This window comes from Salarias fasciatus, chromosome 8, assembly GCF_902148845.1.
Source record: "Salarias fasciatus chromosome 8, fSalaFa1.1, whole genome shotgun sequence".
NCBI classification, from domain to species: domain Eukaryota; kingdom Metazoa; phylum Chordata; class Actinopteri; order Blenniiformes; family Blenniidae; genus Salarias; species Salarias fasciatus.
In genome coordinates this window covers 3855442-3868573 of record NC_043752.1, presented here as the reverse complement: position 1 = coordinate 3868573, position 13132 = coordinate 3855442, and the positions used below count along the sequence as shown (strand labels likewise).

The 13132-nt window shown below is 47.3% G+C and overlaps 2 protein-coding genes across 2 annotated transcripts; one reads left to right on the top strand and one right to left on the bottom strand.

The window, feature by feature from the left end:
• The first annotated feature begins 1043 nt into the window (after nucleotides 1–1043).
• On the top strand, nucleotides 1044–5641 carry LOC115393711 (rac GTPase-activating protein 1-like). The gene is made up of 16 exons (XM_030098820.1): nucleotides 1044–1131; nucleotides 1297–1499; nucleotides 1625–1764; nucleotides 1977–2049; nucleotides 2158–2211; nucleotides 2296–2382; nucleotides 2463–2598; nucleotides 2687–2808; nucleotides 3794–3958; nucleotides 4111–4206; nucleotides 4281–4479; nucleotides 4552–4657; nucleotides 4818–4950; nucleotides 5167–5254; nucleotides 5362–5434; nucleotides 5584–5641. Exons 1-16 carry the CDS (start codon nucleotides 1044–1046, stop codon nucleotides 5639–5641), a joined length of 1821 nt encoding a protein of 606 aa, XP_029954680.1.
• A 2639-nt stretch (nucleotides 5642–8280) lies between these two features.
• Nucleotides 8281–12064, bottom strand: LOC115393835 (protein phosphatase 1 regulatory subunit 3C-B-like). Its single transcript, XM_030098944.1, has 3 exons — nucleotides 11868–12064; nucleotides 10603–10979; nucleotides 8281–10472 (listed from the first exon to the last, which is right to left on the bottom strand). The coding sequence occupies exons 1-3, from the start codon at nucleotides 11879–11881 to the stop codon at nucleotides 9907–9909; spliced, it is 957 nt and encodes a 318-aa protein (XP_029954804.1). The 5' UTR covers nucleotides 11882–12064; the 3' UTR covers nucleotides 8281–9906.
• Nucleotides 12065–13132: the final 1068 nt, after the last annotated feature.

Here is a 13132-nt window from a genome sequence, read left to right as displayed (position 1 = left end):
CACTCCTCCACCGAGGAGGTTCTGTGGTTGAACATGCTTTTAACCATTTCATGATAAGGTTTCAAATAAAATGTCTGCACTGTCTATCCTGATGGACCCACCCAGTGAGTTAATCAATATGTATCAGCTGTGACTCAACTACGCTCCCATGTTCAACACTGAAATCCGTTTGAAGATAATCCAACATGGAAAAAGGTTCTGGATATTAAATAATAAGTCATAAGTCTCAAAAATGTGGTCCTGAGACCAGCCTGGACCAAGACCTCTCTCAAGGACTGCTGCACTGGTCCTGATCGTCTTCTGATGGAGCATCTTTGAACATTTTTCCTCACATCAGAGTGAAGGTAATGCTTGAACTCTTGGAAAATTATAAGAATAAAAAATATTGATACTCAGTGAACTTGATCATTATACTGAAAACTATATTTAACATTTGTTTTAATGTAGTTTTTAAAACAACACATTTTCTTTTAAAACTCTTCAAAACAAATGAAGCTTTTCAATGAATTATTTCTGTTTCACAAATTTGTCCTGACATATTTTCCTACATGTTTCTTAAATTGCTTTTGAGTAAAATTCAATGATTCTGTTTGTTTGTTTGCTTTTTTTGTGCTGTACTGCTCCAAACCTGGAAAACCTTTTGTTCAATTATTCAATAAAGTTGATCACTGGTGAGGCCACGTGCTCATAAAGCACCTGATTCGGACAGGTGTGTCCAGGAAGTGAAGTGGAGGAGGACACAGTCACCAGCAGCTCCTCCGGGTAACAGCTCATTTGTCCATGTTGCAGCTCAGGTTTTTGTGGAAGTTATTAACAGTATTAAAGCAGCAGCTTTGTTTTGAAATTGTAAACTGGAAGAGAGATTTAATTCGCCGTCCTTTCAGAGGTGATAGTGAGGTCTGGGCAGCAGAGTGAAAAAAGAGGATGAAACATAGGTCATGTTAAGTTAACAAAGTTTGCAAAGAAACAAAGTGAGCCTGGATTAACCGGGTTTGGGGTTGATTGAGGGTGAACAGTGTGACTTGTGCTCAGGATCACCGGTGATGGCTCGGCTTCCTCTGCTGGAGGAGCTGCAGGCTTTGCTCCTCCACAGACTGCAGCTGGAGGACAATAATGCCAACTGTGAGATGGGTGAGGACACACAACTACACGTGAAATACACTTTTCTGCTGGCTGGAAGTTTGACATTTCTTTCTGCTGTATATGTCAGCTGGTTGAACAGCAGGGGGCGCTGTCACTCACCAACTGTTTGTGTGTTTTTGGCATTGTGTGCACGTCTTGGCATTGTGGTGTCAGAACTGGAAAAGTTGGCGAGGAACTTTGAAGAAGTGAGGAAGAAGTGGCTCCATGCTGAAGAGACGCTCAAGACGTACAAAGAGCTGCTGGTGAAGTCGGACGTGGCCAAAGCAGCTCTGGAGGTCAAACTGAAACACGCTCGCAACCAGCTGGATCTGGAGATGAAGAAGCGCTACAAGATTGAAGCAGACTTCCACTACCTGGTACTGACTGACTGACTGTAACCAGTAGCGTCCTCTTCAGGACAGAACTGTGAATATGGGGTTAACACGGCTGTAGTCCTGAGCGTGTCCTGTAGGGGGTGCTGATGTGTCTCTTGTATTTGCAGCAGCGACAGATGCAGCTCATGTGCGACATCCTCATCCAGGACAACACGTCCGCAGGCTACCTGAACGACGAGCAGAAGTCTCTCCTTGCCACATTCGAGCGCAAAGGATCAAACGCCACATTGCAGCGTACCACTAAAAGGTGAGACGTCAGGCAGGCGGGGCGGGTCAAAGGGCATCCCGACACAGCCGAGGGACAGCAGCCAGATTTTTCTACCAAAAATCATCTAGTTTACATGAAATCGGCTAAATTCAAGTGAAGGTTGTTTGAGTGAACATCTTCATCGTCGGTCATTTCCATCACTGTCACCATGAACTTGTGATTCTTAACCAGGTTGAATGATCTGTTTTAAGGCTCTCAGTGATTGATGAGTCGTCCCTCCTGTCTCACTCTGACATCAGCTACGACCGCACATATGAAATACTGGTAATAAAACACACACACACACACACACTTGTAAACCACTTGAGGAAATTGACCGATGTCATTTCATTGTCTGTTGTCAGAAATCCTGATTGTCTCTTTGTGTTTCAGGATACTGACACAGCTGAGAACAAGGCTCTGAAATCTCGACCCAGAGCGAAAAGGGTCTGTGTGTTACCATGTCGTCACTACTTGCCCCCCCCCCTCGGTGTGCTACCCCATCACTGTGTTCTCCTGCCCGCCCTGCAGCGCTCCTCCATGGGTCCAGCAGCGATGGCGAGGCAGAGCTGTAGCAGGAGCGCAGAGCTGCTGGAGAGCACCGTCGAGGTGGCGGAGGTGAGAAGCTGGTTCCAGGTGCAAACAGCTGGGGGCATGCTCAGGCCCCTCCCGCTGTTCTGATGTCTGTGTGGACTCAGGAGGTGGGGAACGTCGTCAAGGCGTCCATGAAAACTCCCCAGCCCAGAGGACCCATCCCCATGATGGAGGGAACCACACAGGGGAGCCTTGAGAACCCGGATGCCCCCATGCAGGACGCTGATCCAGAAGCAGCAGGTGAGCAAGTGGGACGAGCTGAAAGAAGGTGAACCTCCTGGTGTGATGTTTTCTGCACAGCCAGTACCCAGAATCCATGTTTCCTCAGATCAGACCTCGGTGTGGTCTCCTTGTGACAACACTCTGGTGGAAACCCCAACTGCACCAGAGGTTCCTGTAGCTCCCAGCAGAGAGCAAATAAGCATCAAACACGTCTTCATCTCCAAAACGGTATGATTTATTGTCCAAAACCTTGCCTGCTTACTGTTCTAGGCAGAGGGCAGGTTTGCTGATTGTTCGCCCTTCAGATCAGGCAGATACAGAAGCTCAATCTCAGTCTGTGGATTTCCCTCCTGTACCTCATCTCCTAATATCGCCTCCTGGCAGGCCAGAGGAGAACTGGACAGCCGAAACACAAAGACGTTTAACCTGATGGACTCGGCAAAGCTGCTGCTTAAGACCTGCTTCTGACTGAGCCTGCATCAGCAGGGGCCAGTAGTTCAAAAAGCTTTAACTGGATCAAATTGATCTAGATTTCAAAATGATCGCATTTTTTTGCGATCAGGTAGTTTGTCTTGCTTTCATGCCGGTTGCTCAAAGCAACCTTGGATCGGATCACCCTGATCCAGATACAGTGTTCAAGATGACCAAATCCAGACTAGAAGTGGTCTAAAAGGAACATATCATAGTGTGGGCTAGCAGCAGAGTGAAGATCAGCAGGTAGACGAGCCAACATGGGCTCACTTTAGGAGTTTTTTTCATGTTGAGACAAAGACTAAAGTAATATAAACATCCATTTCAATTTATGATTTCTTTTGCTCACCAGCCGAGCCTCAACAAATAACAAATGGACAAACGAATACATTGTGGATATTTTCACAAAGTCCTAAATTAAAACTAAAAAGAGACTAAATGTCCAATACTTAGCACATTGAAGAATGCTCAGAGTTCTTCAGCATTTTCCAGTCCTGCTTTTAGGAGGCAGATGTGACGTTCTGCCCTGGTTTCTTGCAGTTTGTCCAGCTTGATTTGTTCCTCTGCGGGAGGATCTGAGCTTCTGTTCATTCACGTTCTCCTTTAAGGAGTCATTCAGAGGCATTTGTATTTCTGTTTAAAGACGCTTCCAGCCTCTCTTCTGATTTCCCCTGAGGAATCAGTAAAGTGTGTATTGATCCTTTTAAAAAGACTTAAGTGCTGCCTCGTGGGCCTCCTACAGGTGATCTGGACTGAGACCTGCCCCCCCTGTGGGAAGAGGACCCGCTTTGGGAAGATGGCCGTGAAGTGCAGGAACTGTCACGTGGTGGTTCACCCTGAGTGTCAACAGAAGTTCATCAGTGGCTGCCCAGCAACCGGCATCGCCGCGGGAAAGAGAGCCAGCAGGGTACCTCTGAGCCACAGACTGAAGACCTGTCCTTGGACCTGGATTCTGGGTCTGGGCCGAAGCTTTGGCAGTCGGCCCTTTAGCTTGGGTGTCTCAGCAGAAAAACAGACCTTCGGGTCTCCAGATTTTAACCGGGTTCTGCTTCTGCTCAGGACTCTCTGGAGGGCTTTGCTCCCCGGACTCGGCCTCGGGTCGCTCAGCCCATCAAGGACTGTGTGGCTGAGATTGAGAGGCGGGGCCTCCAGGAGGTGAGGGGTCAATCCTGATCCTGGGTAACATTCATAGGTCGACTCATCTGTTGAGGATCACTTGTGTTCCACAGAAAGGACTGTACCGGATTCCTGGGGGCGAGCGGCAGGTGAAGGACTTGTGCGAGCAGGTCTTTCAAAGGAAACAGCCACTGCAGCTCAGTAAGGTGCACAACATCCATGTGGTTGGTGGTCTGCTGAAGGACTTCCTGAGGAGGCTGAAGGAGCCTCTGCTGACCTTCAAGCTGCACCCAACCTTCATGGAAGCTGCAGGTGAGGTCCGGGATCAGTGGGCCGGGGAGTTCTGGAGCTTAAAGCCACACTTGAGTGTTTCTGTTTTTCCAGAGCTGCAGGATGAAGAAAGAACCTCCGCCATCTTCTGTCGGGCTCTTTCAGAGCTGCCTCAAGTCAATAAGGACACACTGGCCTTCATTATGCTGCACCTCCACACGTGAGCGAGATGTTGACAGCTGTTCCACAGTTAGCAGGCGTGGAACAGAGTTGGAACAGGAAATTTTTTCCTATGTTGTTTGTTTGCTCTTGTCATGGAGCTAAAGGAGGTAGTCCAGAAGGTAGAAGAGCTAGATTTTGTGTGTGTGTGTGTTTCTCAGGGTGATGAAGTCGCCGCTGTGTCAGATGGACCGGAAGAACTTGACTCGGGTGTTTGGACCGACCATCGTAGGTCACGGCATGGCAGAGCCGTCTCCATCCACCATCTTGAGAGACGCCAACACTCAGCCTAAGGTCAGCCCAAAATGTCCAATAAAGCATGAGCTCCACCCCAAATGAAGCCCCGCCCCCTGCTGGTCACAGATGATTTTATCTTCCTTCTTGAATGTCCTGGATTTCAATGGTTGATCCCAGAAACATCGGCATCAGGACAGCATCCTGATTGGTTCGTGAGGGTAGGTGGGCGGGGCTTGCACCTGCACTCGGGCATTTTTGTGCATCTGCTCTCAGGTGATGAGCCGCTTGCTCTCCATCCCAGAGGACTACTGGACCCGAGTCCTGCAGAATGATCATTCTCCCTCAACGTTCTCCAGCAGCAGTGACAAACAATACAGTGAGGTCCCACTGTGGATGACCGGCTGACTCACTCATTCCTCCATACACACACCACATGGAAAGAGGTCAGAAATGCTGTTTCAGTTTCAGGTCGCCTATTTCAGCCGCTGACGTCTCCAGAAAACAGATCCAACGTCAACGAGATGCGCACCACGCTCAGCACGTAAGCCCACAGCAGCAGGAGGAAAACCAGTCGGACCACAGCAAACAGAATAAGACACAGGAATATGACGCGACCAAGTTATTGAGACAAGCAAGAGAAATTGAGAGAGCTTGACCGAGATTTCCTCTGTTTGTCTGTTTGGTCCTCAGACGTGAAGCCAGGCCCATGAAGAAGTTCTTCACGTCTCCCACTGCCAGCGAGCGCTAACGTCACTCCTGATCCATCCCAGCAGCACCCCGGAACTTCACACACTGACAGCAGCATTGGGGAGCACTTTCTGATGTTTGGCACTCACAATAAAGCGGTGATGCAAAACGTGCTGCTTGTCTTTAATTCAAAAAACATCAGTTAACGCAGATCAGAGAAGACCAGAGAGGGACGTCGAGGCTAAAGTTTCTCCAGTGAGACGTCCAACTAGGGAGAGCAGCGTGACTGAACACATCTACTCACATTTAAAGCTGCAGAGCTTTCTCCCTTCGCCATCCAGACTTGTGGAACCACACCATCCTGCTTCTGGACCCAGCCGACTTCCCTCTCAGGAAGACAAAACTTTCATCAGACTCGAGATGAACTGAGCCTGGGGGAGATTTATCTCGGCTTCTTGACTGTTTCTAGAGACTACCTGACATGCTAAATGTTGTCCTACATTTCCTGCTTTTTAACCAAAAAAACAGATTTTGGTTTGATGCGCTGACGGCCTTCACAGCATGGATGAAGTAACAAAGAGATGATTGTTTACTGATGAATTATTTTCCTTCAAATAAACTTCCCTGCTTCCATGATGACGGCGGCGGTCAAAACTGTCTTTCCTGTCGGGCAATGGTCAGTTTCCTATTTAACACCTTGCATTAATTGGCTCCTACAAGCGGCAAGAAGCATCTTGTGCTGCTGTCTGTGTGGGAGATTACAGCCATACATGCTGAATGAAACGAGAGAACTGCCTTCAGCTCGAAGCCGCTGCCGTGTGGCTTGTTGTTGGCGTGCATTACCTTTGGGAGGCGCTAGTTGCTGTTTTCTCCTCCCTCTTCCTGTTCTTTACAGGTTTGCAAGCTGCAGACAATTAGCAATCAGGAAGCTATAAAAAGAGGCCTGGGAGATGGCGTTCTCTTCCCGGGGGAAGATCCTGACTGTGGCAGCAGTGTTTTCCTTTCTCTCATGTTTCCTCAGTTCTCTTAGTTTGGGTTGGCGTTTTCTGGTTGTCTTGTTTTGGGTCTTTGATTTTCCTTGAAGACTGACTGTTCTTTTATCTGTTCTTAGATTTAGGCAGAAAGACAGTCATCTCATGTGGTTGGCTCAGTCTCCTCCCTTCTATTTTCCTTCCCCTTATATCAATCCACTGTGTTTATTCAGAATTTTTTCATTTACTCCACTTGATAAAGCGATCTGAGTCTTTTGCTTTCTATGTTGTGGACTCATCCAAGCTTGCTCCGTTGTTGAGAACATGCCACCTTTTTTCTGCTCCATGGGCAACGAAGTGTCCTAGAGATCTCTGGAAACTGATTTCAGCGCCAGCAGACATGTTCCTTCCATGACTGCATAATATTCCACTCCCCAAAAAACACTTCATGCCGAGGACAGCTCTTAAGGTTAGGAAAACTCAATAAACCAAAAATAACTCAGACATTTGAACTGCTTTTGTGAGGGATTATAAAAGTTGTTAAATTCACATTACGAATAATTAAATCACTGAAGGATTTGTTTTGTCTTGAGATTTTGTTGATGATGGATTCTGCAGAGAGGATGAGTGAAAGAAGTGATTGTAACTCCAGGAATGGCAGCGTTTGTTGTTTTGACTGATATTTTCCAAGTGTAAAGACATTTTGTGTTGGCTTTTTGGGGGGGAGCTAGAAGAGATGAGGAGAGATTGAAGCTACAAGATGAATCTTAACTGTTTAAACTTCTCATTGGCAACAACCTTTAATCAATAAACGCTGCTGAAAAATATTTGAAGAATAATTGTCCGAAATTTTCACTTCAGAATTGTGGTCACAATAGCTTACCTGTGTGTTTACTCGTGTTCCACCCAACTGTGTGTGTGTGTGTGTGTGTGTGTGTGTGTGTGTGTGTGTGTGTGTGTGTGTGTGTGTGATCATGAGGACAGATGTTCAGGGGACTTTGCAGTGTTGAACCCAAACACAGGTTTTGGTGATTATTTACACTATACAGCGAGAACAAGATACTTTTGTCATTTCTCACATTACATTAACATCTCTGAACTTCCAGCCCGAACAGTGTAAAGTTCCCAGTTTGACTTCCCTATTCAGAAACATGACCTTCCGAGTATTCATGAATGCATCACTGGACAGACTCCTGTGTGTGTGTGTGTGTGTGTGTGTGTCAAAGTTATGTAACGGGGTCTCTCAGCTCTGAATGGACCTTATATAACTCTGACACTCAGACTAATGATGTGTGATGACAGGATGCACGTACACACACTTTGACATTTTATTTTAAAAAAAGTTCACCTGAAAATCTTTGCCTTCCTAATGCATCACCCCAGTTTAAATATATATAGTGTGTGTGTGTGTGTGTGTCTCAGACATGACATGCTTGCTGCCGTGCAGCTGTTGAATGCTGCCTGTGTTAATCCATCATGTTGGCAGAGGACAGATCAGCTCGTTGTGTAATGCACGCCTGTGTGTGTGCGTGTGGCTAGTTGTGTGACCTCCAGCTGCTAATACATTTGATCCAGCCTGACTTTCTGCCTCCTGTTGTGTCATTGTATTTAACTGTTCAGACTGTCTTTACTGTGTTTTAAATTCTGTGTCGTTGTTATTTTTGCATGTTGTTGTTAAAAAAAAATCAAACACACACAGAGGTTTCAGATTTTTATTTGAAAAAGGAACCACACAGAAGGAGCAAACGGTCCTTGCTTAGATCACTTCCTGCTGAAGCCCCTCCCACCCTCACCTGAAGACACGTGATTGGCTAGTTTTCTCTAGTGCAATAAATGCTGGCAGAACATCTTGTCTCAAAGCATTCTGGGAAAATTTATGTCTCCTACAGGATGGAATCCAGCACACACACCCTGTAGAGCGCCCCCTGCAGGTAACAGGCACAGTGACGGGATTCAGATTTCATCAGCAGAAAACAGGAGGACTGCAAAAAAAACACAGCGGGCTGAACCGGAGTTTTGCGGAAGGACCTGAATGCATCACGAGGCGTTCAGGAGCTGGTGAGCCTCTGTAAGGTTTATAAAGCATGACTGTGTAATCTGACTACATTAACCCGACTGAATCTGAACTTCTGTGCAAGCATCTCATCAGATCTGTGTGTAGTCTCATCACCACTGAGATTACACACAGTAATCCGATTACATTCACACCTAACACTAAAGGCATTGCATTCAAATCCAGTGACACATTTTCACTGGACTGTAATCTGATTACATCCTGCTGGACTTCAGTCTCATTACATCTAACACTTATTGTTTGACACGTGCACGCTCACACGCACAGTCGACTTTTAAGGCGTTCTTCCATTCTGAGCCGGTTGCCTCCGTTGCCGTGCAGCAGCACCACAATGAGGGAGAACCGATCGACTTTGTCCACAATCCTGCCCACAGTCACGGGGGCGGGGCTTAAAAACACATCAGTCAGCAGGAAGTGGGGTGAGAAACGTGTGACCCCCCCCAGTGGAAGGCATCAGCTAAAACAGGGAGGGGGGGGGCGAACTCAAGCATATCAGTAAACAGGGCGGGGCTTACAACCTGCAGATTGTGAGGAGTAGTGTGAGAACATTTAAAAGGAACGGAGTGCTAAAACCAACAGTGCAGTGACATTAGAACATGAAACGCTGGAGAAACTTTTTAAAAAAATATGGAGGAACATCTAAAAGACCCGTGGAAGAAATGAGAAGAATGCTACAAGAACGTGTGAGGAACACTGGAGGAGTGAACGATGGAAGTATTAAAAAGACAGAGAGAGGTCAGAAGGAGATCAGAAGCTCCGGAGCTCCTCTCAGCAGCAGCTGTGAGGAGCTTCCTGGTTTCAGCTCTGAGGCAGCAGTGATCAGGTCCAGTCTGGCAGGGACTCACAGGGTCTAGGAGGGTCTAAGATCTTGACTTAATCCAGGTCCAGAATATTAGGCTTGTATTTCCTGCCAGCGGCTGTGAGGAGGTGCAGGAGGACATTTTAGGGTCTTTGGAGATTCACAGAAAACACTACAGGTGGTCTCCTGGTTTTGCCAGCCTTCAGGAGTCCTGATTGTCTGGAAGTGACTCTGGAATTTTAAAATCGCAGGCGTGTGTGTGGGTGTTTGTGTGTGTCTTCCCTGAGGTTGTTGGGAGGGGTTGGACCGTGTGTACCAGCCAGTGTGTGAAAGCAGAACAGATGTGGGACTTCCTGAGGAGAGAGGGTGCGGGTTGAGCTTGGTCCAGACTCGTTTGGAGCTTCTACAGACCAGACGGCGCCCGGTGCTCGAGTGCAAATGTTTCATCTAACAGTGCGGCGTTGAAGTGTCCTGTGGTGCTCTCACCAGTAGGGGGTGCTGGTCTGGATGTGCCCGTAGCTTTGCCACTCGGGGAAGATTCCCGCTGACGTCCGAGGACTCCCGAACGGGTCGACCTCGGACCTCTTCTCTGGAACGAGGATGGGCAGCGCCGCTGGACAGTCGTCGCTGTGGCCGGCGCCCTGATCCACCGGCGCCAGGCAGTAGTTGTTCCCGTGGTTGTTGTCCCAGAAGGTCTTGTCCTGAGTGCAGTACTGGACGCAGAACTGGACGTGGCCGCCCGACTCGCACGCCGCCGGCACCTCGATGGAGAAGGAGAAGGTGTCGACATCGGGGGACGCGTAGACGTTGTTGAGGTGCCAACACCTGACGTCCCGGAAAGAACGCCACGAGTCGAAGGTGATCCGGATCCACACAGACTTCTCGAAGCAGATGTTTCGGACCTGGACGGTGCCGGACAGCAGCCGGTCCTGCACCGAGCACGTCTCCAGGCTGACCTGCTGTGCTTTGAGGCGGTTCCGCAGGTCCAGATAGTCTGCAGCTGGAGGGGTGAAGTCCAGAACCAGAGCCGGACCAGAGTCCACTGAGCCTGCGAGAGAAGAAGGTTCGAACCCGATTAGTGTCGTCATGGCAACAGAGCGGACAGTCCTTAGAGAAGCTTCGTCCTTCAAGTGGTTCCTCTGCTCCTTTCTGACCACAGGACCTAGAGCTCGTCTTACCTGCACTGTCCTCCAGCTGCAGCCTGGAAGTGGCGCCCTCTATCTGCGTCAACTGGAACTGCAGCTCGCTCAGCTCATCGTCCTCCAACTCTTCCAAGACGTGGACGGTGGCGAGCGCCAAACCCTGCGAGTCGGCGAACACCACACTCTTCTTCTGCCTTCCGGGTTTGCCACCGTTTCTGCAGGCCGACACCACCGTCGCCATGGTAACGTCGTCGCCAGCAGTAGTCAGGCACGGTCGCAGCGGCGGCACGGACGGCGCACAGCAGTCACCATGGTTACGGAGGAAGGGGTGCAGAGGAGGCGAGCAGGCGAGATAGAGCCTCACTGCCATGTCGACGGGCATGATAGGAACCGAGTTCAGGAACCCGCTGCCGCTACACACACAGACACACACACACACATTTTAAGATAAGTTTACATGACTGCAAAACTTTCCCAAGTAGAAACAGAAACCTTTAGTAGCGTTTTGGGTGCCTGTTTACATGACAACAGTGTTCAGAGGCGCTGAAAACTGTTTTTTTTAATGGCTTCTGTCCAGATATCCTATTGTTCATGTTTACAGTGTATTTATTCAGTATTCATTTGTTCATTATAGTATTATTTTTCTCTGCATGCATGTGAGCGTGGCTTAATTCACAAAAACAAGCAACACCTGCCTATATGTTCTGCATTTGCTGTGTAAACACACACTGTCTTCGAAATATTGTGGTGTAAACACAAAACGAAGATACAAAAACAACGCGGTTTCACTTGAAACACTGTGTAAGTGGAGCCTCAGTAACTCCTGTGGGTGCAGTCCATGTGTGACCTGCAAACTGTCACCCTCAAGCTGAACTCAACGCTTTCACTTTGTTGCAAGAAGCCACAGTTAACCTGTTGTACAGACAGCAGCAGCAGAATGCAGGAACCTGGCTCCTGTGCGCGTGAACAAATACTGTACATCTCAGTGATTTGCTTATGTTCTTTATATATTTATTCGGTTTAACTGCAGCTTTCAACGTCGAAATTAAAACCTATTTCTGCTGGATAATCATTTTCAGTTTTAAACGTTCTTTTTTCAATTCGTACTTGATGGAAGAAGAAAAAGCCTATCTCAGAGGACGAGCTGCCGTTTCAGGACTTCTTTACAGGTTTTATACCCGTGCGTGCAGCATTGTGGACGGATTAGCTGCAGTTCGTGACGGGTTGTTTGATCCGGGCCGGGGAAGAGGAGGCGGAGGTGAGCCGAGTCAGCGGCTGTGGCGCAGTTTCGGATCTCTCACCTGGAGCAGTCCATGCGGGCCGTGTCCCTCAGTCCGGTCCGGTCCGGTCCGACCCGCTAGCCACCTTCACACCGCCAGCTTTTCTTCTTCTTCTCCTCTCTTTTTTTTTTGTTTCAATAATCACTCTTCCATCACGACAAGCCGCAGCATCCGTGTGCGCGCACCGGGCGCGTCCCCGAACGCACGTACACAAAGCTGCAGTAACCAATCAGCGCTCTGATCCGTCAGCTGCTCGGCGTGTCGGCCAATCAGAGAGAAGACAAAAAAATGCAACGTGACGTCACTGAACGTCACTCAGGTCACTGAACCCTGAGTTGCGGCTGACAGGCTGATCTATTGTCGTTATCTCGGTTTGGTGTGTGCGTGCGCGCGTCCGTGCTCATGCCAGGCAGTGTGGCCAGTAAATATGACCTATTTTATGTGTTTACGGGGGCTGGTTCTCGGATATTTTTGATGTATTTGTGTCAACTCAGTGAAGTTCAGGGGGTTTAACATTGATCCTACTTCTGATTGACTCAGGGTTTGAGGGAATCCAGTGACAGAAAATCGATGTAAGTTAGTCATTAAATTCATTAATCATTCATAAATAAATCGCTTATGTTTAAATGTATCTCTTCCCATTTATTTAAAAATGTGAGGACTAAAGCAAATAAAAAAAAACACTTTTTCACCACAATATTTCATTTCTTACTTATTGATTTCCCACTTATGGTGCTGATTTGTAATTTTTCCACTTTCTGGTGTGTCAGGATTTTGAAATGGAACATTTCTGACTCTTGTCTTAATGATCATGCATAAATCTCGACGTACTTTTTTCTTAAATAATAGAAATGAAAGTAAAAGTGGGAGAATACTGGTTTCATGTTCTGGAAGTGAAATAAATATGCATACATACAAACAATCATAAAGTGATTTGTTTGGTATGTAAAGTTTCCTAAGTTTTGATCTGAAAATGTGCATGTCACATTTACTGAACACTGGTCAGTATTTTAATGGTTTGATAGCTATAATGGTTATGACTCCTTCAAAAAGTTCAATCCTTATTTATATATTTATCATATTTTAGTCAGTTTTGAGTGGAAAATTGCTTGTTTTTATGCTTATTTCTCTTCTGATCTGGCAACAGTGATTGAAACCTGAAACCTGAAGCCCAGTTAGTCAACTTTTAAACCTCAGGTTAGAAGAGCTTCTGTCACAAATCAAATTACTTTATTTTACTTTATATTACCTTCTGTTGTTTTTAAAAATTGTTCGCAAAAAGTGTT